Below are 22,762 nucleotides of genomic sequence, written 5' to 3'. Positions count from 1 at the left end.
TGATTTCTCTCTACTGAAATGACATTTGGAAAAATATGTTCACTTTTGTCATAGTTTTAATTCCATTTAAGTAATGTTTGTTTGGTGGAATTCTGTTGTTATTCCTTGGCAAAATTTTCCTATTCTCTCATCTTCCACTTTAGATTTCTATCCCTTTTTTTGTTTCAGCCAACATTCTAGAAGTATTTATAGTTAACCCATTCATTTGTCTTAAAATAACTGAAGTACTGTTGTTATTGCAGAAGTCTGAGAGAAAATTCCAGATTTAAGCAACTAATTGAAGGACTGTTGGAAACCATCCGTGCTTTTGAGCTTGACACTGGAGTGAAGTGTAAGTGGTGTGAATGTATGCCCCCAATTTTTTTTAAATCARATTTTGACATATCATTATTATTTATAAGGTATCCCATTTACTGTGCAGTAATAAGGATGGGAACAGTAATTGAAAGTTTTTTTCTTGGCAAGTCAGACATGTGCTTGTTTATATTTTGGTAAACAAGACATTATGGTTGGGGGCAGATGATAGTGTTTTTAAAAAATAGACTTTATTATTTAATTGTTTTCAACTTGCTCAGCCATTCTAAAATCACTAGAATTAGATCCTGTTCTTGTTAGATTATCTGTATAACCAAAACTGGTTGGGAAAATTAATTGGCAGGATCGAAAATTTAGTTATTACTTGAAGAGTTGTTACTTGAAGAGTACTCAGAATAATCAGACTAATAATTCAACAAGATTTCTTTCTTGGATAAACATATTTTAGCTTATATGCTCTAAATGCATGGGGTATACAAAAGTCTATTTCATTAATATATAACATTTGGGTCATAATCTGTGGGGTTATTTTTTTTTAACCTAATAATATTTTTTAGTTTTAAAGAGTCATGACTTTCCTAAAACATCTGTGGAAGACACTGCTTCTGAGTTCCTAWGTAAAGAAAGTTCTGTCATCCAAAGTAAGGGSTTCAGAAACAGGAGGACAAGTGCTAAAGGACAAGAAAACTGYACCTTGGTAACTGTTCTTTCTCATTTTATTTTCATGGATTGTTTAAAAATGTATTTGGAATGTGTATACATGCATATACATTAATGAATGAAGTAGGAGGTTTTGGGTTGATCTCAGATTGCTGTTTGTCTTTAGTAATGTCTTGAACCATATTATATTTTTGTCTATATATTTTTGTCTTCCTAACCCACTTGAGAAAGATGTTTACATAAAATGACCTAAATTTGTATGTAACATTGCCATAATATAGTCTGTTACTGCAACTAGCATTGAAAACTTGTTCAACCTGCTTGTTTCATGAGACTGTCTGTTTGCAGGGTTTTCACCTTTTCAGGGGTAAGATCCTAACTATGCCTAAGGATTCATGTTATTTGTAGGGTTTTTATCATTTTTAGGGGTAAGATCATAACTATGTCTTAGGATTCATGAGGCATTACCCAGCTTGGGGTAATTTCTGTGTGTGTGATTGTCCATGACATGTTGTTTCTGTTTTCATTTGCTTAATGCTGAGTGGAATGTTAGACACCACAGAATGTATTTGATCTGTTAAGTGCATATAAATTATTTCAATTGACACATTTCATTACTGATACCAGCATGATAAATTACTTGTACAGGACCTTTGCATAGAACCTATCAATGCATATAAACTAAATATTTATATTAGCCCCCTGCTAAAGTTTAAATAGCTGTGATTTTTTTTTAACACCCCACTTTTATAAATAACTATTTCCTTTCTGCTTTTCTGTCAGCAGGAAGCTAGTGTGAATATTCAGCTTACAGATCCCAAAATGGGTTGCCCAAGAAACAAAGCCCAGAAATGTGACTCTCAAAAGGGTATTTATATGGAATTTGGTAAGATCTGTTGCAAATCCACTCTAATTGATCTTGTGTACAATGCTTGCAAAGTAMTGAAAGGTGATTATGTTCAAATCTTTATAAACACTAATTTCTCCTTAACACMCTAAATGACAACAAARGGACAAATCATGGATAATTCCAAGYTYGTAAATCAAAAGGGKTTTTTAYATAATTTATTATATAATGGSAAATAATKCTGMTGTAGTGARCCCTTAAGCCTTTGTGTGCAAGATCCAAAGAGAAGTTTACAGATGTGCAAAAACTTGCAGCTGTTATAGCTAAAGGTAACTAMTGTTTCCTAAAGAATGCTAAGCCTTGTCACCAGTGCTTGAGATGAGAATAAAGTCTGTTTGAGAAATGAATAGTTTATTGCTATCTATCCTAGCTCTTCAGAATTTTATTTTATCTGGTGTTGACTGCTATGAGAAACAAGACAGATGCCAAGCATATCTTATTTTTTATGTTGTTCCTTCAAAGAAGGAATTACTGCTTTTAATGGGTACAGTTTATTTCCTTGCTTTTTTCTTTATTGTATTTACTAGGCTCAAATTTGAAATTCTAAATACTACTAGTAGTTTCATGTATAAATTTAGAAATTAGAAACTAAGTTTTAGCTAGTTAATTCTTAGTTACCAGTCGTTGTACTTAAATAGAATTTTATGCTGGAGCCATGTAGATAGTTATACACAGAGATCATAATTAGGTAAAATACTTCACAACTAACTTGATTTCAACTGCTAAAAATTGAAAGCATCTAGCTCTAGAGAGGACTAGCATGTATTTGATGATAAACATTTAATCTGGCAAGTCACCTTGCTCTGAATCATTCCAACCAGAGTAACAGCTGATTTGTTTTCAGGCTCTGAATCATCTGAAGAGTTTTTTAAACAGGCAAACAAAACTGGGTAAGTAAAGCTGATTAAGGAATACACATTTTCTAAAGAAAATAGTTCAATATTCTCATTTMCTATGTTCTGGTTTCTGAGCATAGGACTGATAGAATTCTTAAGCTGACAAATTATTTTCAACTTTGAGAGCATTAGGGTGTAATGGGTAGCTGAGTTCCAACAGTTTGCCATATTACATGCTTTAAAACTCTTTTCTAAATATTCTGTTGYTTACATAGATCTTCAATAGAAAAATATTTACTGTGTTTAAGAAAGTAAATATTAAATTCAGGATTGTGAGGGAGGATTTTTTTAAAGAAATGACCTGAAACTCTGAAGGTATCTAGTTGTGATGAATATCAATCATGCAGCTTGGCTTCTCCAGAAATTGTTTCAGAGAGCAAAAAGGGCAAAATAAATATCATCTTCTATTCTGTCTGTTGTGGTTTTGTCTGCAATAAAAGTAACTTTTCTTTCCCAACAGGTTTGAGGCAGCAGTTCAGATTTCTTCTCAAGAAAGATTAGAAGAACTTGAGAGTGCTGAGAAAGAGAATGAAAATTCTTGCCCTGCACAGCCCAACAAGCTGAATRCCAAAGAAATAACACTACTAAATGTCATAGGTGTGTTATTTTGGTGACAAAGATGATTAAGCTTGRAAGAGACCACAAGTTAGCATTTTTATTTTATTTGTGGTTAACATTTTATTTGCATTCTATAATATAGTTCTGTTGATGCCTACACCTAGTGATGGTATGATATGAGATTATTCTTRTAGACTAGATATTTAAGTGTGGATGTTCTATACACAGGAACAAAAAGGGAAAAAATAACTTGATCAAAGTACAAAACTTMATCTATTCTACATGAGCCATATCATACCTTATAGTACAATTGGAGAGCACCAGCTGGTAATTCATGTAAAAAAAATAGAAGAACGTGTAATATGATCTTTCTGCCTTTCTCTAGAGGGAGATTTGTGCAGTGTAATATTCTGGTTTGGGGGAAATAAGAGCAGGTCTTTTGAAACAAAGTAGCCATTAAGCTCGTTACTGTGCTTGTGTGTGTAAAATAGAGCTTAATAATTTATAATACYTATAAATCTTAACAGGTGAAAGTGATTTCTCAAAGGAAGGCTTGAGTGAGAAAAGCACTCAGAGCATGGCTGGATGTGCCAAAGCTGACCAAGTGAATGTGACTGAATGCCAGAGCTCTCCCTTACATGTTCTGGCTGCAGAYCTACACCCAGAGCAGTGTGACAGAATAGGTAATGCCATTCCCAAAGCAAATGGGGACACACCATCCTTAAAGGACGCAGAAGAAATGGATGAAAAGCAAACMAAGTGCAACAGTGAAAACCAAGAGTGTGATTTAGAAGATAGTTCAGAGGGCAGGATGGATGAAAGCAAGGAAATGGATGCTGTTGTACAAGGTGAAGAAGCTATAGAAGCGTGTGAACCTGAGAACAACTCTTTCCAAGGCAAGGAACTTCCTCTGGAGAAGCTGCTTCARCCAGAGACATTTCACTCCACCCCCATGAACAAAGTCTCCAAGAAGAGACTGAAGCGGAGCATTCAGAAAGTCAATGAATGGTTTTCAAAAAGCAATGAGATTCTGTCTTCCAGTTCTTCCCCAGCTGAATCTGCTGGATCAAGTGATGCTTCAGGGGAAGGAGATCTGTGTTTATCAGTTAAAGAATCCTGTATTTCAGAAAAGACTGGCCCTAAGGTAGRTTCCATGGAAATTGCAGCAGTTGAAGGAAACAGGAGGCGGTCAAAACAAACAGCAGATAACATCAAAGACAAAATATTTGGAAAAACATACAAGAGAGAGAGGAAATCAAATACCCCTTCTGCCTTGAGAGATGCTTTGCCTGCTATGAGAAAGGAAGATGTGGCTGCTGAGAAGAGCCTGGATAGTTTCAGCAAAGACAGACTCAAAMGAAAAAGGAAGACTGCCTGCGCCCTGCAGCCTGAGGATTTCATCAAGAAAAAAGATACACAAGAGGCAGATGGGGACCCTCAAAGTGGTAATTGGTGCCTTGGAGATGCTGARAAGAAAAGATGTGATGAAAGTGTTGCTGTTAATGAGAGTCCCCTCTCTCAGAATAGAGCAAATAACACACTGACAGAACTTGAGGAAGGAGGAAACTCTACATGGAAGAAAGCTACTGAGAAGGTCACCAGCAAGCACTGTGATGGAGAATTAGAAATGTATAGCTGTGATCAGAAAAGCACCAAAAAAAGAAATCCTGCAGCAAAAAGATGCAGGCATTCCACTAGAACTATGTGTGCTCTACAGCTGGTAGTGGATAGAAATTCTGTTTCCCCTGATCCAGCTGAGCCACAGATTGAGAGCTATCCAAGCAGTGGAGAGCCCAGGAAAGCTGATTTGGAGCAAAATCAAGTCAGACGCAGCAGAAGGCTTCAGTTACGTGCTAAAGAAATGACAGAAGGARCAAGGAAAGGAGTAAAGGGAGTGAGAAAGAGTGACAGTGATTGTGGAAAGTCTGTCTCTGGAGACCAAAGGAATGTGGCAACTCCCTCTGCTGAATGCCAAGATCTGTGTGAGCCTCAGGATATGCTGAGTCACAAAYCAGTCACTAATGTGAAGGGGGGTGAACTGGAAACAAATGAAATGCAGGTTGGTGTAAAGAATTTATCTGCCACTGCAGAAACTGGAAAAAATCTGTTCAATCCTTCATCTTCACATGAGCCTTCAAACTGGGGCTCCACCATGCCTGGTACAGGTTCTGAAGACAGTGAAATACGAGGTAGCCCTCTCCTCCTGCAGCCTCCCTCCGTGCCTACTGCTTCTCACCAGACTGAAGAGAACACTGAATCACCTTCTGCTTTTCCCCAGGAGTATGGGCACAATTCACAAAGTGTTCCAAAGYTGCCAGTGGCTGAACATGTTTTGGAATTGCCTAAGGAAGCTGAAGACAGTGAATTAGACACACAATATCTACGGAATATATTTAGGCATTCAAAGCGTTCATCCTTTAGCCTGTTTCACATTCCCAGGCAGGAAGAWTCTGCTTCTGCAAATTTAAATCCATCATGTGCTGCTCAGGTAGAAAACAAGCCTAGCAAACATTTACAACCAGAAAGTTTGCAAGAAGAGAAAACTGCTCAAAGCTCGAGCAGGGTTTCTGAAAAAGAGGAGCTTAAGACTTGTGAGTCTGCCTGTGTTGATCAAGGGACTCWGACACCAGCAAGAACAGGCACTGCTGAGACTGAGAGCAAAAACAGATTGTTGGAACAGCAAGGCAATGAAAATCCAGTGTCAACTGACATAGGGATAGGAAGTGAGTTGAGACAGAATCCCACTGAAAGTAGTAAAAGCCAAAGTGATCAGAGTAACACAGCAAAGCACAGTTCCAAACAAACTGATTTAAACATGGGCCAGGGAAYAGGCTGCAGTTCAGAGAGCAGTCAAGCAGGAAAGACTGAAGCTGATTGCAAAGAACCAGATCTACATTTTCAGTCCAGATCAATAACTTGTCCTGCAGTTTGTCAGCAAAACCCTGCTGAATTCAGCAGTGAAGTCATTGGGACAGAAAGTAGCAAAAGCGAAAGCAAATGCACAGAGGATGAAGAGCAAGCAGYCCAAACCCTTAGCACAGCAATGCCCAAGTGTTTGGTTGCAGAGGCTCCAGAAGAACCTGTTAGAGGGAGCAGTGTTCTCACAGGTTCCTCTGAAACCCCTGATGGYTTGCTGTGCTCTGATACTGATATTGAGAACAGCAGCTTCTGTGAAACGGATAGGAACGAGCAATCTGCGGTGTTTGCAAAAAGTGACAACGCCCTGGGACATGAACTGCMCAGCAGAAATGCAAGTTCTAAGCCAAGATCTCGAGGTATTCAAAAATCTCGAAGGCGAGTGCAGAAACTGCCATCATCAGATGAGGAATCCTGTGAGGATGAAGAGTTACCATGCTTTCAGTCATTGATCTGCAGCAAAGCAGCAAGCCCACCTTTGCAGGTTGATAAACAAATACCAYCGGTGGTGGAGTCTCCAGGGAGTCCCAACATGTTTCCTCCCACTGGGAGCAATGATGACAACGTTATGCAGGAAGTGCCTGAAGCTGCCCTAAACAATGTGTGTGTTTCACCCAGCCAGGAGTCAGAATGCTCTGTCAATTTATTTTCTTCCCAGTCCAATGCATCTGAAGAATCTGTTAATGAAGCACAAGAGCTGAAGAAACACTCGCCACAAGCTCCTGTATCCAAACAAATCAGCAACGTGAATGAGAGTAAAGAAACTTCTCAAAATTGTAATGGAGGGCTGAGGAGAAGCAAAGATGAATGCCAAGARGATCCAGATATGGGAGCACACCTAGGTACAAAGCCAAGATTTTTATCTCTGCAGCTGTTTATAATCTGTTTATTATCTCTTCTCAGTTTATAAAATCCTTACACACCAAAATTTTTGGTGTTTGCACGGGAACATTGTTCTGTATTTATGGGGTGCTTGCTCTTCTAAAGGAATGTATCAGCCTTAAACAATCAAACAAAAAACCCCTCAGTGGTTTATTTCCTGAAAATTATGTTCTTCCAGTGTTCTTTGTTCAGAGCACAAATGAACAGACTGGGCCCTAGAGACTGTCAGATGGGAATTCATTTTTGAGGGAAATCCTGGTTCTATTACTGCAATGTGATACTTGTCAGCAAAATTTCACAGCCTCTCTAAGCTTTTTCCCCCAGTTGAAATGCTTGTAGAAATTGGCTGTAGAATTTTGTAGTGAACATTTTGACTTTTTTATGGCCTTTGTAAATGTTTAGRATTTTCATCACTGCTGAAACACTGAATTCTGTTCCATTTGTCATGTATGTGACATGGTGTTCTTCAAAATGTTCACTTAAAGGAGATCTGTGTTTCTAACACGAACATTTTCAAAACTTGTCACTTTATTKTTACAGTTATTAGCTCTCCAAAACCTCTGTGTGGTTAAGAGATTATGGATTGTGTTGGTTGTTTTTTTTCTTTAACCCAGGGTTTTTTTTTCCCACCTTTTTCAAGGTGAAGCATCTGGATATGAGAGTGAAATAAGTATTGTGGAAGATTCATGTGAGCCATTCTCCCAGGGTGAAATCCTCACTACACAGGTGAGTTTGTGCCCTAAATGCCAGAAGCAGCTCGAATTTGAGGAGATAAGCAAGGCCATAAAAGCTGTCAAATCAACTGGATAGAAAACTTCTTTCATCATAATTCTTTGTCACTAAATTACTTCCAAAAGCATAATTAATGCAGAACTGAAGAGCTGCTTCTAAACCTTTATTTGTCCAGCTTTGCCTCTCCTGTTGACCTTACATTGCAATGGCCACAGCTTATGTGGTTAATTGTGGCAGGTGCTAATTAATGCATCTCCACACTTGACCAATGCTGGAAATGTCACCTTCCTGTAGATAAAAGTTTTAAAGACAGGAATTTATAAGGATTTGGTGATAAGGATCAGATTTGTTACCATATGATATTTAGAAGCACAGAGATTTGTCTTCTGTGTATAAAGATCAAATCAAATCTATATTAGAATATTATAGATACAAGTCCCCACAGGGAATGTCTAATGGAAGGTGTGTCTAGCAATGTATTTTTTGTCTGCTGTTAATACCTTGAATGCTGCTCAATGCCTCAATTTATATATTGGGTGATTTTGGGGGTTTCTGTGGGTTCAGTAACAAAGAAGCTCCACACGGTGCCAGTGCTGGAGCTACAAATGGAACATTCAGTTCTGTGGAAATTGCTTCATCATGGAAGGTGAAGCATTTGGGTTTTTAAAAGGATCCAGTGAAACCTTGAGCTATTCTTATCAGGACCTGCCTATGGCATGTCTTTAGTCACATGTAATTTTGAGGGGAAAATAAGGAAGAATATTATGAAACATTTTAGTCCTTTAAATCATCTTTGGTGCTTTTAGTAATGGTGGAAAATGAAGACTCAATTTAAAATTTAATAATGAACATCATTGTATTGAGCTACTAATGCAGTTTGGACTAAATTTTCAACAAATTTGTGCAGGTGTTCTGTGTTGTTTACTTTTCTGATTGATTAAACTCTGAGACATCTAAAACAAAATATTGTGACTGGCAAAACAAGTGTGGGATTGTTTGGGTTTTTTGCTTTGATAAACTTCTTGTTTGGGTTTTTTGCTTCTGATAAACTTCTTGTTTGGGTTTTTTGCTTCTGATGTGGAATGTGTGAACTATTTGTTACAGTAAAAGCACCACAGTCACCTTTTGAAAACCTGGTAAAAACTAATTTAGAACAATTGTGCTATTTCTAATTTTCAAGTGTTTGCTAAAGAAATTTATCCTGAGTTTGCTAAAGTTGGCATTCTTGTGTCTCCTTTGCAGCAAAAGAATGCAATGCAAACTAGCCTGAAAAAACTTCAGCAAGAAATGGCTGTGCTTGAAGCAGCACTGAAGCAGCATGGAAGTCAGAACTGTGAATTTTCACCCATCCATAAGGAACTGCCACATTCCAGTRCTGAAGGAACATTTGGAATGGATCAAATGAGAGAAGAAAATAAAAGGTGAATGGTTTTGTTTAATGTTTGGGGGGTTTTCTTTCTAAACTTTTATTTTTAAAAAAATCTAAAATACCTCTGACTCTCTGAGAAGTTACTATAGTTTCTACTAACTGTTGCTACGTTTTTCTGACACTTAGAGTGAAAAAGGTTTTAAAATCAATTTCCCTCTCTCAAGGTCTCCAGAATTGTTKCTTCCATCTTCTGATCTCCCTAACAAAAAGGGTTTAGACCTGGAGCAAGGCCTTGAGCGTGACAGTGTTGTAAAGAACAAAACTCCCTCTGAAAAGGCAAATCCTGCTCAGGAAGCAGTGCAGGAATACAGACAGTGTCAGCTTGAAGCAGGTAACATTTAAGAGAATCCTGTGCATTTTGATTTCTGGTGGTGTTCTCCTTTTCATGTTTTTACATATTACCAAGATACAACTTTTTCTGTAAAACAAAGATTTTAATTTATATATTCCTGGTCATTTTCAAAAGATGTTACTTACCAAACTTTATTTGGTAAGTCCAGCTATATGGCTGCCCCTTGAGATGGGGTGTGACAGCATTTTGACAGCAATAGGAGTTTTTCTGTCTCACTTTTAAATTCATACTCTTTGACAATTTTGCTACTAAAAGTTCCACAGGTATTCTGATGTCTTGTCTGTAGATCAGGAAAAGTAATGATAGAGGCAAAGATGAAGTAATAAACACATAATGAGAGGAAATGATTGCAGAATTTAAACCTAAGAGAGCAGCAGCCTTCTACCATGACNTGTAGAAATTGGCTGTAGAATTTTGTAGTGAACATTTTGACTTTTTTATGGCCTTTGTAAATGTTTAGAATTTTCATCACTGCTGAAACACTGAATTCTGTTCCATTTGTCATGTATGTGACATGGTGTTCTTCAAAATGTTCACTTAAAGGAGATCTGTGTTTCTAACACGAACATTTTCAAAACTTGTCACTTTATTKTTACAGTTATTAGCTCTCCAAAACCTCTGTGTGGTTAAGAGATTATGGATTGTGTTGGTTGTTTTTTTTCTTTAACCCAGGGTTTTTTTTTCCCACCTTTTTCAAGGTGAAGCATCTGGATATGAGAGTGAAATAAGTATTGTGGAAGATTCATGTGAGCCATTCTCCCAGGGTGAAATACTCACTACACAGGTGAGTTTGTGCCCTAAATGCCAGAAGCAGCTCGAATTTGAGGAGATAAGCAAGGCCATAAAAGCTGTCAAATCAACTGGATAGAAAACTTCTTTCATCATAATTCTTTATCACTAAATTACTTCCAAAAGCATAATTAATGCAGAACTGAAGAGCTGCTTCTAAACCTTTATTTGTCCAGCTTTGCCTCTCCTGTTGACCTTACATTGCAATGGCCACAGCTTATGTRGTTAATTGTGGCAGGTGCTAATTAATGCATCTCCACACTTGACCAATGCTGGAAATGTCATCTTCTTGTATATAAAAGCTTTAAATATAGGAATTTATAAGGATTTTGTGATAAGGATCAGATTTGTTACCATATGATATTTAGAAGCACAGAGATTTGTCTTCTGTGTATAAAGATCAAATCAAATCTATATTAGAATATTATAGATACAAGTCCCCACAGGGAATGTCTAATGGAAGGTGTGTCTAGCAATGTATTTTTTGTCTGCTGTTAATACCTTGAATGCTGCTCAATGCCTSAATTTATATATTGGGTGATTTTGGGGGTTTCTGTGGGTTCAGTAACAAAGAAGCTCCACACGGTGCCAGTGCTGGAGCTACAAATGGAACATTCAGTTCTGTGGAAATTGCTTCATCATGGAAGGTGAAGCATTTGGGTTTTTAAAAGGATCCAGTGAAACCTTGAGCTGTTCTTTTCAGGACCTGCCTATGGCATGTCTTTAGTCACATGTAATTTTGAGGGGAAAATAAGGAAGAATATTATGAAACATTTTAGTCCTTTAAATCATCTTTGGKGCTTTTAGTAATGGTGGAAAATGAAGACTCAATTTAAAATTTAATAATGAACATCATTGTATTGAGCTACTAATGCAGTTTGGACTAAATTTTCAACAAATTTGTGCAGGTGTTCTGTGTTGTTTACTTTTCTGATTGATTAAACTCTGAGACATCTAAAACAAAATATTGTGACTGGCAAAACAAGTGTGGGATTGTTTGGGTTTTTTGCTTTGATAAACTTCTTGTTTGGGTTTTTTGCTTCTGATAAACTTCTTGTTTGGGTTTTTTGCTTCTGATGTGGAATGTGTGAACTATTTGTTACAGTAAAAGCACCACAGTCACCTTTTGAAAACCTGGTAAAAACTAATTTAGAACAATTGTGCTATTTCTAATTTTCAAGTGTTTGCTAAAGAAATTTATCCTGAGTTTGCTAAAGTTGGCATTCTTGTGTCTCCTTTGCAGCAAAAGAATGCAATGCAAACTAGCCTGAAAAAACTTCAGCAAGAAATGGCTGTGCTTGAAGCAGCACTGAAGCAGCATGGAAGTCAGAACTGTGAATTTTCACCCATCCATAAGGAACTGCCACATTCCAGTGCTGAAGGAACATTTGGAATGGATCAAATGAGAGAAGAAAATAAAAGGTGAATGGTTTTGTTTAATGTTTGGGGGGTTTTCTTTCTAAACTTTTATTTTTAAAAAAATCTAAAATACCTCTGACTCTCTGAGAAGTTACTATAGTTTCTACTAACTGTTGCTACGTTTTTCTGACACTTAGAGTGAAAAAGGTTTTAAAATCAATTTCCCTCTCTCAAGGTCTCCAGAATTGTTGCTTCCATCTTCTGATCTCCCTAACAAAAAGGGTTTAGACCTGGAGCAAGGCCTTGAGCGTGACAGTGTTGTAAAGAACAAAACTCCCTCTGAAAAGGCAAATCCTGCTCAGGAAGCAGTGCAGGAATACAGACAGTGTCAGCTTGAAACAGGTAACATTTAAGAGGAATCCAGTGCATTTTGATTTCTGGTGGTGTTCTCCTTTTCATGTTTTTACATATTACCAAGATACAACTTTTTCTGTAAAACAAAGATTTTAATTTATATATTCCTGGTAATTTTCAAAAGATGTTACTACTTTGTTTGGTAAGACCAGCTATATGGCTGCCCCTTGAGATGGGGTGTGACAGCATTTTGACAGCAATAGGAGTTTTTCTGTCTCACTTTTAAATTCATACTCTTTGACAATTTTGCTACTAAAAGTTCCACAGGTATTCTGATGTCTTGTCTGTAGATCAGGAAATGTAATGATAGAGGCAAAGATGAAGTAATAAACACATAATGATAGGAAATGATTGCAGAATTTAAACCTAAAAGAGAGAGTAGCAGCCTTCTACCATGACTACAAAAAGAGATGCAATTTTCTCAAGGAATAATTTCTCTTTTCCTCCAGAAAACGCAGAGGAGCAGAAATCTGAGATCAGGCAAAACAATGCATCTGGCTCATCAAATCTTTTTGGAAATGACAGCCAGAGTCCAGATAACCCTTCCTCCTCTGTAAGGCTTTTTAGCCCTCAGAGTGCAGAAGCCACAGATGAGCCTGGTGTAACTCAGGACACTGAAAAAAGCTGTGGCCAAGGAAACAAWKTGAAGAGAAGTGTGTGTTCTTCTCTACCTGTTCTGCACAGTGCAACTGGGAAAGAAAATTCTGCAAGTGCAGCTGTGAYTAAGAGGAAAGAAATGTCAATTGTGGCATCAGGCCTGAATCACAGCGAGCATGTAAGTGAATTTCAGAATTCTGAAATCATTAATTAATGATTCCTGATTACCACTAAAYAGAGAGATCTCTAAGTATGATAAAACTGATCTGGTAGGAATTGAAGGTGAGCAATGCAGCAAGTTAAGTCAAATTTATCACTCCTAAAACTGTGAGAATGCCACCTGAAATGGCAGTGTCAGGCTTTGAACTTTTGAAATCCTTAATGTCTGGGGGAAAAAAACATGATTCCAAAGCCAGGGGACTTCTAGGAAGCCTTAGAGTTGGGGAGGGGCTGTGGGGTGTTTGGTTCAGTTTGTGTTCTCAGATGGTGCTGCTTGACCCAAATTCTGATCCACAGTCAGCATTTCTGTAAATAATAATTCTCATTTGCTAATAAACCTGTTTGTGCACTCAGTTTCCAATCGGATTTGGCTTTTGGGTTCTAAAACACATACCAAGWGCTCTGCTTTGCTTTATTTTGTTGAATGGTGCCAAAACTGATTTAGGAAATGTACATTCTATGTGTCAGCACATAAAACTGATATTTTAAAGTAATTTTCCTATTACATTATGCTCCTACAAACTGGGGCTGTTGGGTGATTTAAAACTATTCATTTTTTGCTAACTGTTAATTTTCTTAACTACTTTGCAGTTGGTGGTCCGGAAGTTTGTGAAAAAAACTCAGAGCACTTTATCTAATCAAATAACTGAAGGAACAACCCATGTCATCATGAAAACAGGTTTGTTGGGACCCAGSTGATCAAATCCTATATGGACAGAGAATTTTACCTTTAGTTTAACCAACAAGCAGACAGGTCAGCAAGAAATTTAATAAGTTTGAGGACAAGGTATTGATTGTTTTCTCTGTTGTAAGGTTTTTGTTTAAGCTGGTGAATCTTTCTCATTCTATTTCAGAGAATCAGTGTGAGGGCATTTTTTTTCCTTGTGTCATTCAAAGTTAATGAAAATAAAATAATTTGATATTTGTTTCTCCAGCTGCCTGGTCATCATTTTCAGATGTTTACAGCATGCTAGTGTGAAGTAGTTCAGAGCCAACCAAAAGCAAACAAAGATAATTCCCAAAGAAGTAATGCCTTTTCTTGCTTCTTATCTTAATTTAATAATTTTAAAAAGGGTTCACAAGAGGTGCATGTGCTCATTTCCTCCAGTTTAGTAACATTGTGACACTTGGAAATTTGGAATTTTGGACCTTTTGTATAGTTTTAATGCTTTGCAGCAGCACTTAGCAAAAGATGTTTGCTTTTCCAAACAAATAACCTGTTTTTTTTGCTAGTAACAAAACTAAAAGAGATGTGACTCTTGTTTGCTCTGCAGATGAGGAGCTGGTGTGTGAACGGACACTGAAATAYTTCCTGGGCATTGCAGGAAGAAAATGGGTGGTCAGTTATCTGTGTATGTATAACTTGTTTTGGAGCTAAGAAATCTTTGCCTTTCTACCCTGAGTATGGCCTTCACTTGTTACAGTAAAGAAAAAGGATCTCTTCATGTCTTACCCTCTGATGTTTTGCAGTGTTTCTTCTAAATACTCTAAAATTTAAATTAACCTGAACAAACAAKCAACATCAAGCTTCTTACTCTTGTGAATACTTTTTCTGTTTTCAAAAAGCCACATTGGATTGCTCCCCACTGTGGCAAAAGCCTTTTGTCTCTCTTATTTTAAATCCTTGCAGTGCATGGCATCAATTAATATAAAACTAGTATTATTTATAAAAGGTAAAATTTTTTTTTTTTAGTTTCTTTCAATGTTCCACTGTATTCCTTTAGTACAAATCCCTTCAATTTAATATAGCAATGAAGTCAGGCTGCTGGCAGTGGAAGAACAATTTTGCTGGATAAAAAGACTTTTCTTTTTCTGATCTTTTTATTTAGGGATAATTCAGTCTTTTAAAGAAGGAAGGATCCTGGATGAGGTAGGTCTTTTATCTTAAATGAAGTCTCAAATGGTTCAGTAATGCTGTTACACTGATGGCCTTAGCAGTCCCCTCAGATATTATGTAATCATTTAATATATGGAATTTTAGCTCTGAAACCTGGAATTCTAGTTTTACCAAATGCCAGGACCAAAAACCATACTTGGGCTATATGTGTTCATTGTTATTGGAGACATTACGAGTTCCTATTAATTTTTTAACAGGTTATAGATTTATTTTTACAAGTGTTCCTACTGATATTAATAAATTATGGCATAGRGCAAAAGATCTGTTCTTTGCTTAAKAAAATAGTGTTATGTAGAGATAATTTCTATCAAATAAGACTCTACTGAAAAGATAATTACAGTCTTRGAGTGTGCTGCTTCTTTTATTCAGTTTGCAAGACTACTGTACAGTTTGACTATAATTTGTTTATTTTAAAATTTCCTGATGTTGCAGGGGTTTTATTACTCCACCATTTCTCTTGCAAAGCCATTTAATTAATTTCCTGAGCACACTCACAGATTTTCAGTTTGGAAATCTGACCTTTTCCTGTTCTGATGCAGAACTTTGTGTTCTCAGGCTCTAACTTCTGATTCCCTGTTTGTGTTGTGTTCCAGGAGAACTTTGAAGTTCGAGGGGATGTAATCAATGGGCGAAACCATCAAGGTCCCAGGAGGGCTCGACAGGCTCTGACTGAAAAGGTACAAGGGATGCAAACTCTGTCCTGTTTCAGATATGTGCCTGTGCTTGCTGAATGCCTGGAACTTCTTCCAATTTCTCTGCTGTTCTGCATACCCAGAGTTGTACAAATTAAGTATTTTTATGCATGAAAGGTCAGCTCTGTCAGCAGAGCAGATATTCTGCAGTGACTCACTGAGCCTGGAGTGAATGTTATCTCTTTATAACACAGGGTCAGTGGCCTTTTATAATCTTTTGGTTTGTAGGTTACAAAGAGCTCTGGATACACTTTCTGAAATAGTGATAACTTGGTAACAAGCCCTGGAAGGGCAGTGAAAACAGCATATTAAATTGTCCTTTAAAACCCCCACATGAACTTTAACATGTTCCTTGCTTTTCAGATCTTTAAAGACTTTGAGATCTGCTGCTGTGGCCCTTTCACTGACATGACTACAGGTGTGTTGTTTCAGTGGAGCTGGATGAACCATTWACATAAAAAATATTTGGAGGGGTGCTGTGAATTCACCAGAATTTTACATTTGACCTCTTCTTGGATAGTTTTTTACCTCTTTTCCTCTGTAATTTTAAAAATACCTGCATAGGGTAGAGTGTAGGTAAAGAACTTTATCCACTTGTATYTCCAGAGGGAGAGGAAATGGTGTTCTCTTCTCTTTGAATGTCCTCACACAACCCTGTGGTAATTCTGCTGTATTTCAAACCAGGCCTTTTATCTACTTTATCTCTGATTCTCTAGCACTGAAGGGAAAGCATTAATGTCATGCTGTCTGGTAATTGTTATTGATGCTCTTCAACACTTGTATTTGAGATTTTTTTTCTGTATTAGCAAACAGTTCCTAAGTATTCTTTTCCTAGCAGCTGATACATCCTTGTTGTACCTTTCTGTCTGCAGAAGCAGGTGTTAAAAGTGAAACATGAGAAGGCTARAATTTAATATACAAAGAAAAAGCTGTGCAGGATAGCTTCATTTTTTTTACTTTTAAAATTTAATAAAGTATGCTACATGTTTTGAAAATCCAAGCTATAATTTTTCTGCTTAAAATATTTGTACTTGACTTCCCACTCATTCAGTAGCTGCCTTTTGATTTGTCCAATATAACTTTATTTTTGACTGGGTGAAATATGCTCACATCTCTTGACATTTACAGTAATTGCTGCAAGGGATGCAGTGCTTTCACCTGCTGCAGTGATCCTCAATTGTGCCACTTATACTTGAGGCACTTAATCTTCTTCACCACCAATTCCACAAATTGKTGGAAATTAAGTACTTTGGCTACTTTTGTTAATGAGAGATAATCACAGTGCTAACTTCTGATTTTTAATGCTCRTTTCATGTCTTGCATCCTTATGATAAGAGGAAATAAATAGTGACTGTAGGTTCTGGGCATGTGTTCCAGGGCTTTTTCAGGGTCTTGTTTTGTGCAGACCTGACTTAGGGGGGAGGAAGAGGGAGATGATGTTCCCYAGCAGGTTTGAAAGTGAAAGGACTGATTTTGTACCGAGGCTGACATCTCTTTCAAATTAGAGCTTGGGGAATAGTGTCAGCCTCAATGTGATATAAAWCACTGAAATATAACTGACTGTTGTTCTGATTTCCTCAGAACACCTGGAGTGGATGGTGGAGCTCTGTGGTGCCTCTGTGGTGCAGCAGCTGGACCTGTTCACACACAGACCGGTGAGTGGTGATGGGTGTCACCTTCCCAAAGTTTCCAGAGCTGCAGTGTCCCTGCACAGCCTGGCATTGTCCCTGCAGTGTCCCTGCACAGCCTGGCATTGTCCCTGCACAGCCTGGCATTGTCCCTTGCAGTGTCCCTGCAGTGTCCCTGCACAGCCTGGCATTGTCCCTTGCAGTGTCCCTTGCAGTGTCCCTTGCAGTGTCCCTGCACAGCCTGCCAGTGTCCCTTGCAGTGTCCCTTGCAGTGTCCCTGCACAGCCTGCCAGTGTCCCTTGCAGTGTCCCTTGCAGTGTCCCTGCACAGCCTGGCATTGTCCCTTGCAGTGTCCCTTGCAGTGTCCCTGCACAGCCTGCCAGTGTCCCTTGCAGTGTCCTTTGCAGTGTCCTTTGCAGTGTCCTTTGCAGTGTCCCTGCAAAGCCTGCCAGTGTCCCTTGCAGTGTCCCTTGCAGTGTCCCTGCAAAGCCTGCCAGTGTCCCTGCACAGTCCCTGCACAGCCTGGCATTGTCCCTGCAGTGTCACTTGCAGTGTCCCTGCATAGCCTGGCATTGTCCCTTGCAGTGTCCGTTGCAGTGACCCTGCAGTGTCCCTGCACAGCTTGCCAGTGTCCCTTGCTCCCTGGCCTGGCCAATCTTCCCCAGAAGACAGCTTCCTTCTAGTGGAGAAGCAGTTTCTGTTGGCCAGATAACTAAATTAGTCTTGAAATCAGCACTGAGCCTCCCTTTCCAGCATGAAAAGCCTTTTAGTGGCTGAATGCAGTCGCAGCATTTCTGGAGAGAAATCACAGAAGGACATCATTAATGTCTTTGTCCCTCTGCTACTTCTTAAATTCCTCTAAAATGATCCTCTGAAGCAGAGTTAGCCCAGTTATTGCTCTCTGTAGAYAGAGATGAGAATGATGTAAGGACAGACAGATAACAAAGCATTTTCAATTTTTTTTATCTTGAAATCCTAGAATTCCACTGCTGTTGTGGTTGTGCAGCCAGATGCTTGGAAGGAAACCAYGGATTGTAGAGGTAAAGCAACACTGTCATGGGCTGCTTTCTGATACACCCTGAGTGTCTTTATCACATCTGTCCTTTTAACAGCTAAATATCAGAGGTTTGTAGAGGAATCAAAACTCTACTGTATCTGGAGTCTTGAAAGAAAACTCTAGAAGGATAAAGTATATTGACTCAAGAACCAGCAATAGAGTCTTAAAAGCTGCTCTGGCAGATAAAAGCTGTTGCCTCAGTTGGCCTTTTTGTATCATCAGCTTTACAGAAACTTTTCTAATTGAATTGTTCTTAAAAGTTGGGGAAGGGTGTCCTTGGAGGAGCAGYAAGATCTAGGACAAAGCCTCAGATGGAACAATATTCCCTTGGTCTGGAAAGGTCGTGTTAAAAAGCTTTAACTGATAAGAGTTGCACATTTTTTTCTTTTAAGCAAAATACTCTGGAGAAACCATGAGATATTGAAAGTTCAAGTGTTCCAGACTTGGAGATAGTGGGGTTCTGCAGTGAATGGGAGCTGGGTAGTCTACAGTGGAGTCCAACAAGTGAAGCAGAATGATGTAAAAAAACCCAGCTGTTTGTTTCCATGGCACTGGAAAAATGAGAAAAAGATCCTGGGATGAGGAAGAACTAAAAACACTTCAGTAATTTTCTGTTGCTTCTGTCTTAATGACACTCATTGCTTGTCACACACTCAATATGCCTGGGCARACAGGAACCAAGGCTCTGTCACTGAGATCTGAAATTAAAATATAACCACTGCATTCTTTGTTTTTAGTGTTTATGCTGTGTGTTCACTGCCTGTGGCCAGACAGCTCTGCTCTCTGGAGCAGCAGCATTACCTGCCTGGTTTCAGACTTGTGATTTTTGAGACTTTAAACATCACTGGTTTGAGATTTCTTGATTTTCATCAAAGCTTTTAAAACATCACACACAAAGCAGAGCAGACTCACCTTAAGCTGGTTTGACTCCTCAATTACCACTGCATGGTTTGATTCTTTGTCTTTCAGCAATCCAGCAGCAGAACAACGTTGCCATGGTAACTCGGGAATGGGTCCTGGACAGCGTGGCTTGCTACGAGTGCCAGGAGCTCAGTGCTTACCTCGTGTCCTAAGGGTGAGGAGCAGCTCTTCTTCATGACACAATCACTTCATTTTGCCCTCTGAAGATGGARTTACCCACTGTTCTTTAAAGCTTTGCGTGAACTTAAAGAGCTGTTTTGAAATTGTAAATGTTAAGGAAATTTTGAAAGTTGGGAAATGTAGCATTTCTCCTTGCAGAAATGGAGATGCAGCATTTGCCACTGCAGCCTGTTCTGTTTAGAAACTTGAGGACAGTTTGGAGACAGTGGCTTCAAAGAGGCATGTTGGGCTCAGGGCTTGAATTACAACAWCCCTGCACTCTGGAGTAATCTCCACATTTTCATTTTGTTTAAATACAGACCCTGAGTACTATTTCATGATTATTAATGTATCAGCCTTGGYCATTGATCGATTATGGTGGTGTTGAAACTGTACAAACAGCTTTCCTGTTATCAAAGGGCCAGCTCACCCCAACCAGAAACACTTCCCATGGTCCACAGAAAGCCAATGATTGAGTCTGGACAGAAGGCAAGATTTAAAACCAGGAACCTGTACCAGTGCTGTTGGTCTGATTTAAAACCAGGAACCTGTACCAGTGCTGTTGGTCTGATTTAAAACCAGGAACCTGTAGCATTGCTGTTGGTCTGATTTCTGACAAGTGGCCCTGTGAATCTGCTTCTAACAGTCTCTGCTTGCAAAATGAGGCTGCAGAGAAATTGGGTTTTTATGAAAGAAAGTATCTTGCTTGTTCCTGTTGCCAAGCAGTTCAGCTTCACCCCTGATTTTGTACTTTGAGAGCAGGAAGAATCTGTTCTCATGAACTGGTTGTTTAAAAAGAAGAAAATGTAGCTAAGTTCAGAAAATTGTTTTGTGATAAGATGCTGCTGTTTTCAAAAGTTACAGAAAGTATGTTTATAAATATTTGAATGCACAAAGGAAATAAAATTATTTTGGCAAGTATTTTACCTGATTGTTTAGCTTTTCTTAAGTRAACCAGTCCCTCAGTCTTTGAATTGAGGCAAATGTGAAAAAATACCCAAGTCCAACCTCCTGAAATGGGGAAGTGGAGACTGATTAGAGCAAGTAAACGATGTAAATGAGGATTTCAGAGATGCAATCAGAATTGCAATTGTCACAGCCCTGAGATGTGAATGTGTTATCAACTGCCTTGCAGCTGCCAAGTGCAGGTAGGCTGATCAAGCATTGCTGCTGTGAGTGCCACGAGCGTTTGCTCAGCTGCCACACACCACTGTTCCCTTCTGTGTGACAATATCCCATAACCACCAGCCTGTTCAGCTCAGCCTGGCTTTCAGAGTGATGCTCCTCTTATCTCAAAAGCCCACGCTGGCAGTGGGTATTTTATAATCTGCATTTCAAAGGGWAGCTGGAGGCAACAACTAAATGCTGCCTGGTAGATGCAAGGAAAAGGCCAAGAAAAACAGTTCTGCTTTGGCCATTGGGAAATTGTCCCCCAGATCTTGCTGCAAAGGGTCTTTCTGTCAGGTAAAAGCTGACATAATTGTGTATAGGAATAACACCCATGGTGCTGCTACTCCTCCTTGGAGTAACTAGATCTGTGGAAATTCTGTTTTTGTAAATGTTACCTGTGAACTTTTGTAGTGATCTCCATCTCGTGGAAGATTTGAATGRAGTGAAATGATGACCAAACACAGCTCTAAAGCCCAAGATCTGCTTCCAGAGGAGCAGGCAGTTCAAGGGGAGCTCCTTTGTGCAATCCATGTGTACTTCTCCAGATTTCCAGCATCAGTCACAAAGCCCCAGCCCCTGGACTGTTGGAGCACTCTGTGGCTCATACTCTGTCAGGATCAAGCTCCATTTCTTCCCTGTTTGCTCCTGTGCCAGAGCAGGTTTGTGATGCTTTGCAGGGTGGGAAACCTGCAGTGGATGCAGGGAGAGAGGAAACACAGCAAAGATTGGTTCCTGCTCTAGGTTGGCTGAGGCTTTGCCATCAGATAAAAACCAGATTTGTTGGGTTTTTTTAATTACTTGTAAGTCTGGTTATTGCAATCTTTGGTCTTACTGGATTTTTTTTTCTATTTGCTTGGTCAGTACCTAATTCTTGAGTGAAAAGCCCAAAAGGAAGGGTGTGCTCAGTTGGATCAAGCTGTACAGAGAAATTGTACTCTCCTTCTGTTCCCTGTGGGGATGGCACCCTGCACTATGAGAGCTGCTGAACAATGATGCTGGTGAACAAAAAACCTGTGTAGGTGCACAGTGAACTCCAGCAGGTTCCTTGGAGCTGTTCCCATGCTGACAGGGGAAAATCCCAGCACTTTTAAGGTTTGATTTTCTTTCTACTTCCTCATATATACAAAAAAGACTCCCCAGCTTCTGCGTGTCTGGAGAAGCAGCTGTCCCAGCTCSCTTCACACAGGATGCACTCCCCTCGTTTCTCTCAGGTCACCACCCAGCATTTGGGACCAGCCCATGAAATCTGAGCCTGTAGCAGCCTCTCATTTCCTTCCCCTTTGAACCAGAAACTCCAGAAATGCCAAAATTTCGTCATTCCCGAGGCGTTTCCATGCGCGCATCTCTCAGGTCTGTGCAGTGCAGTCACTCTGCCCTTGCAGAGCTTTCCAAAACAGCTCCGAGCATCAGGGCAGTGCCTGTCAGATGGATTTCACTGTGCCAGAAAACCTGTACTGGCATATTTCTTCCATTTTTGACGGATTCACCTGCAGGATTCACTAGCAGGACACAGCCACATGCGGCTGGCCAGCCGCATGTGGCTGTGTCCTGCTGGTGAATCCTGCTCAAAATCCCCAAATGTGAGCTGGGTAGGAACATTCCAGCTCCGAGCGAGCTTTTTTCAGGGCTCCAAAAACCTGAGCAGCCTCAGTTTCCCCAGCCACACCAAGCCCAGGCAGCCCGGCTGGGAGGGAAAGTGCAGAAAAAAAGGAAGAAATCCCCAAACCTGAGTTGAAGCCGGCAGAGGAGCTGCCAAGATGCTTTTTCAAGCACTCACCAGGCAAGATCTGACAAAGCTGTCTARAGGGAATGCAGAGAATCAGGGCAGCTATTTATACCCTGCAGGGATGCTGGGTCAGCCATTTCCCACGGGCTCCTCATCCCTTTGTTCATTTTCCCCCCTTTCACAAAAAMCTCTCCAGAAACTTTTTTAGGAGGTGTGTGGAGGATTTCCTCCCCTGCTTGCACTCTCTCGTGTTTCTCATTCCTGGCTTTGATTCACTGAAGGTTTATTTTGGTTTAAGAAATCTYTTGCAGAAAAATCAGCAGCACTGGCGAGAGAAACTCCTCAAACCAGTTCAGGATTAGACAAACAGTTTATACTTTAGAGGAAGAAGAATCCTCACCACAAACCAAGAACTGCCAGACTCTCACCGTGCCTGGAACCAAGTGTGGGTGAGGAAAAACATCCAAGAATTTTCCATAACCTGTTT

At 39.4% G+C, this 22,762-nt stretch overlaps 1 protein-coding gene across 1 annotated transcript in view; it reads left to right on the top strand.

Annotated features, from left to right (window-relative positions):
- Nucleotides 1-20,292, top strand: part of BRCA1 (BRCA1 DNA repair associated) — a 21,521-nt gene extending 1,229 nt beyond the window's left edge. The window contains exons 4-21 of the mRNA XM_057379529.1: nucleotides 243-331; nucleotides 873-1,012; nucleotides 1,759-1,861; nucleotides 2,727-2,772; nucleotides 3,239-3,375; nucleotides 3,864-7,094; nucleotides 7,775-7,860; nucleotides 11,680-11,858; nucleotides 12,031-12,197; nucleotides 12,659-12,984; nucleotides 13,617-13,704; nucleotides 14,300-14,377; nucleotides 14,855-14,895; nucleotides 15,516-15,599; nucleotides 15,978-16,032; nucleotides 17,196-17,269; nucleotides 18,222-18,282; nucleotides 19,269-20,292. Coding sequence (XP_057235512.1) covers nucleotides 243-331; nucleotides 873-1,012; nucleotides 1,759-1,861; nucleotides 2,727-2,772; nucleotides 3,239-3,375; nucleotides 3,864-7,094; nucleotides 7,775-7,860; nucleotides 11,680-11,858; nucleotides 12,031-12,197; nucleotides 12,659-12,984; nucleotides 13,617-13,704; nucleotides 14,300-14,377; nucleotides 14,855-14,895; nucleotides 15,516-15,599; nucleotides 15,978-16,032; nucleotides 17,196-17,269; nucleotides 18,222-18,282; nucleotides 19,269-19,372 — 5,089 coding nt within the window. The 3' untranslated portion in view covers nucleotides 19,373-20,292. The remainder of the gene's footprint in view (nucleotides 1-242; nucleotides 332-872; nucleotides 1,013-1,758; nucleotides 1,862-2,726; nucleotides 2,773-3,238; nucleotides 3,376-3,863; nucleotides 7,095-7,774; nucleotides 7,861-11,679; nucleotides 11,859-12,030; nucleotides 12,198-12,658; nucleotides 12,985-13,616; nucleotides 13,705-14,299; nucleotides 14,378-14,854; nucleotides 14,896-15,515; nucleotides 15,600-15,977; nucleotides 16,033-17,195; nucleotides 17,270-18,221; nucleotides 18,283-19,268) is intronic.
- Nucleotides 20,293-22,762: the final 2,470 nt, after the last annotated feature.

This window comes from Malurus melanocephalus, unplaced genomic scaffold (assembly GCF_030028575.1).
Source record: "Malurus melanocephalus ecotype Western Australia unplaced genomic scaffold, MMel_1.1 scaffold_411, whole genome shotgun sequence".
NCBI lineage: Eukaryota > Metazoa > Chordata > Aves > Passeriformes > Maluridae > Malurus > Malurus melanocephalus.
Note: the sequence above shows the minus strand (reverse complement) of the source record. Positions and strands in the feature narration are given on the sequence as shown.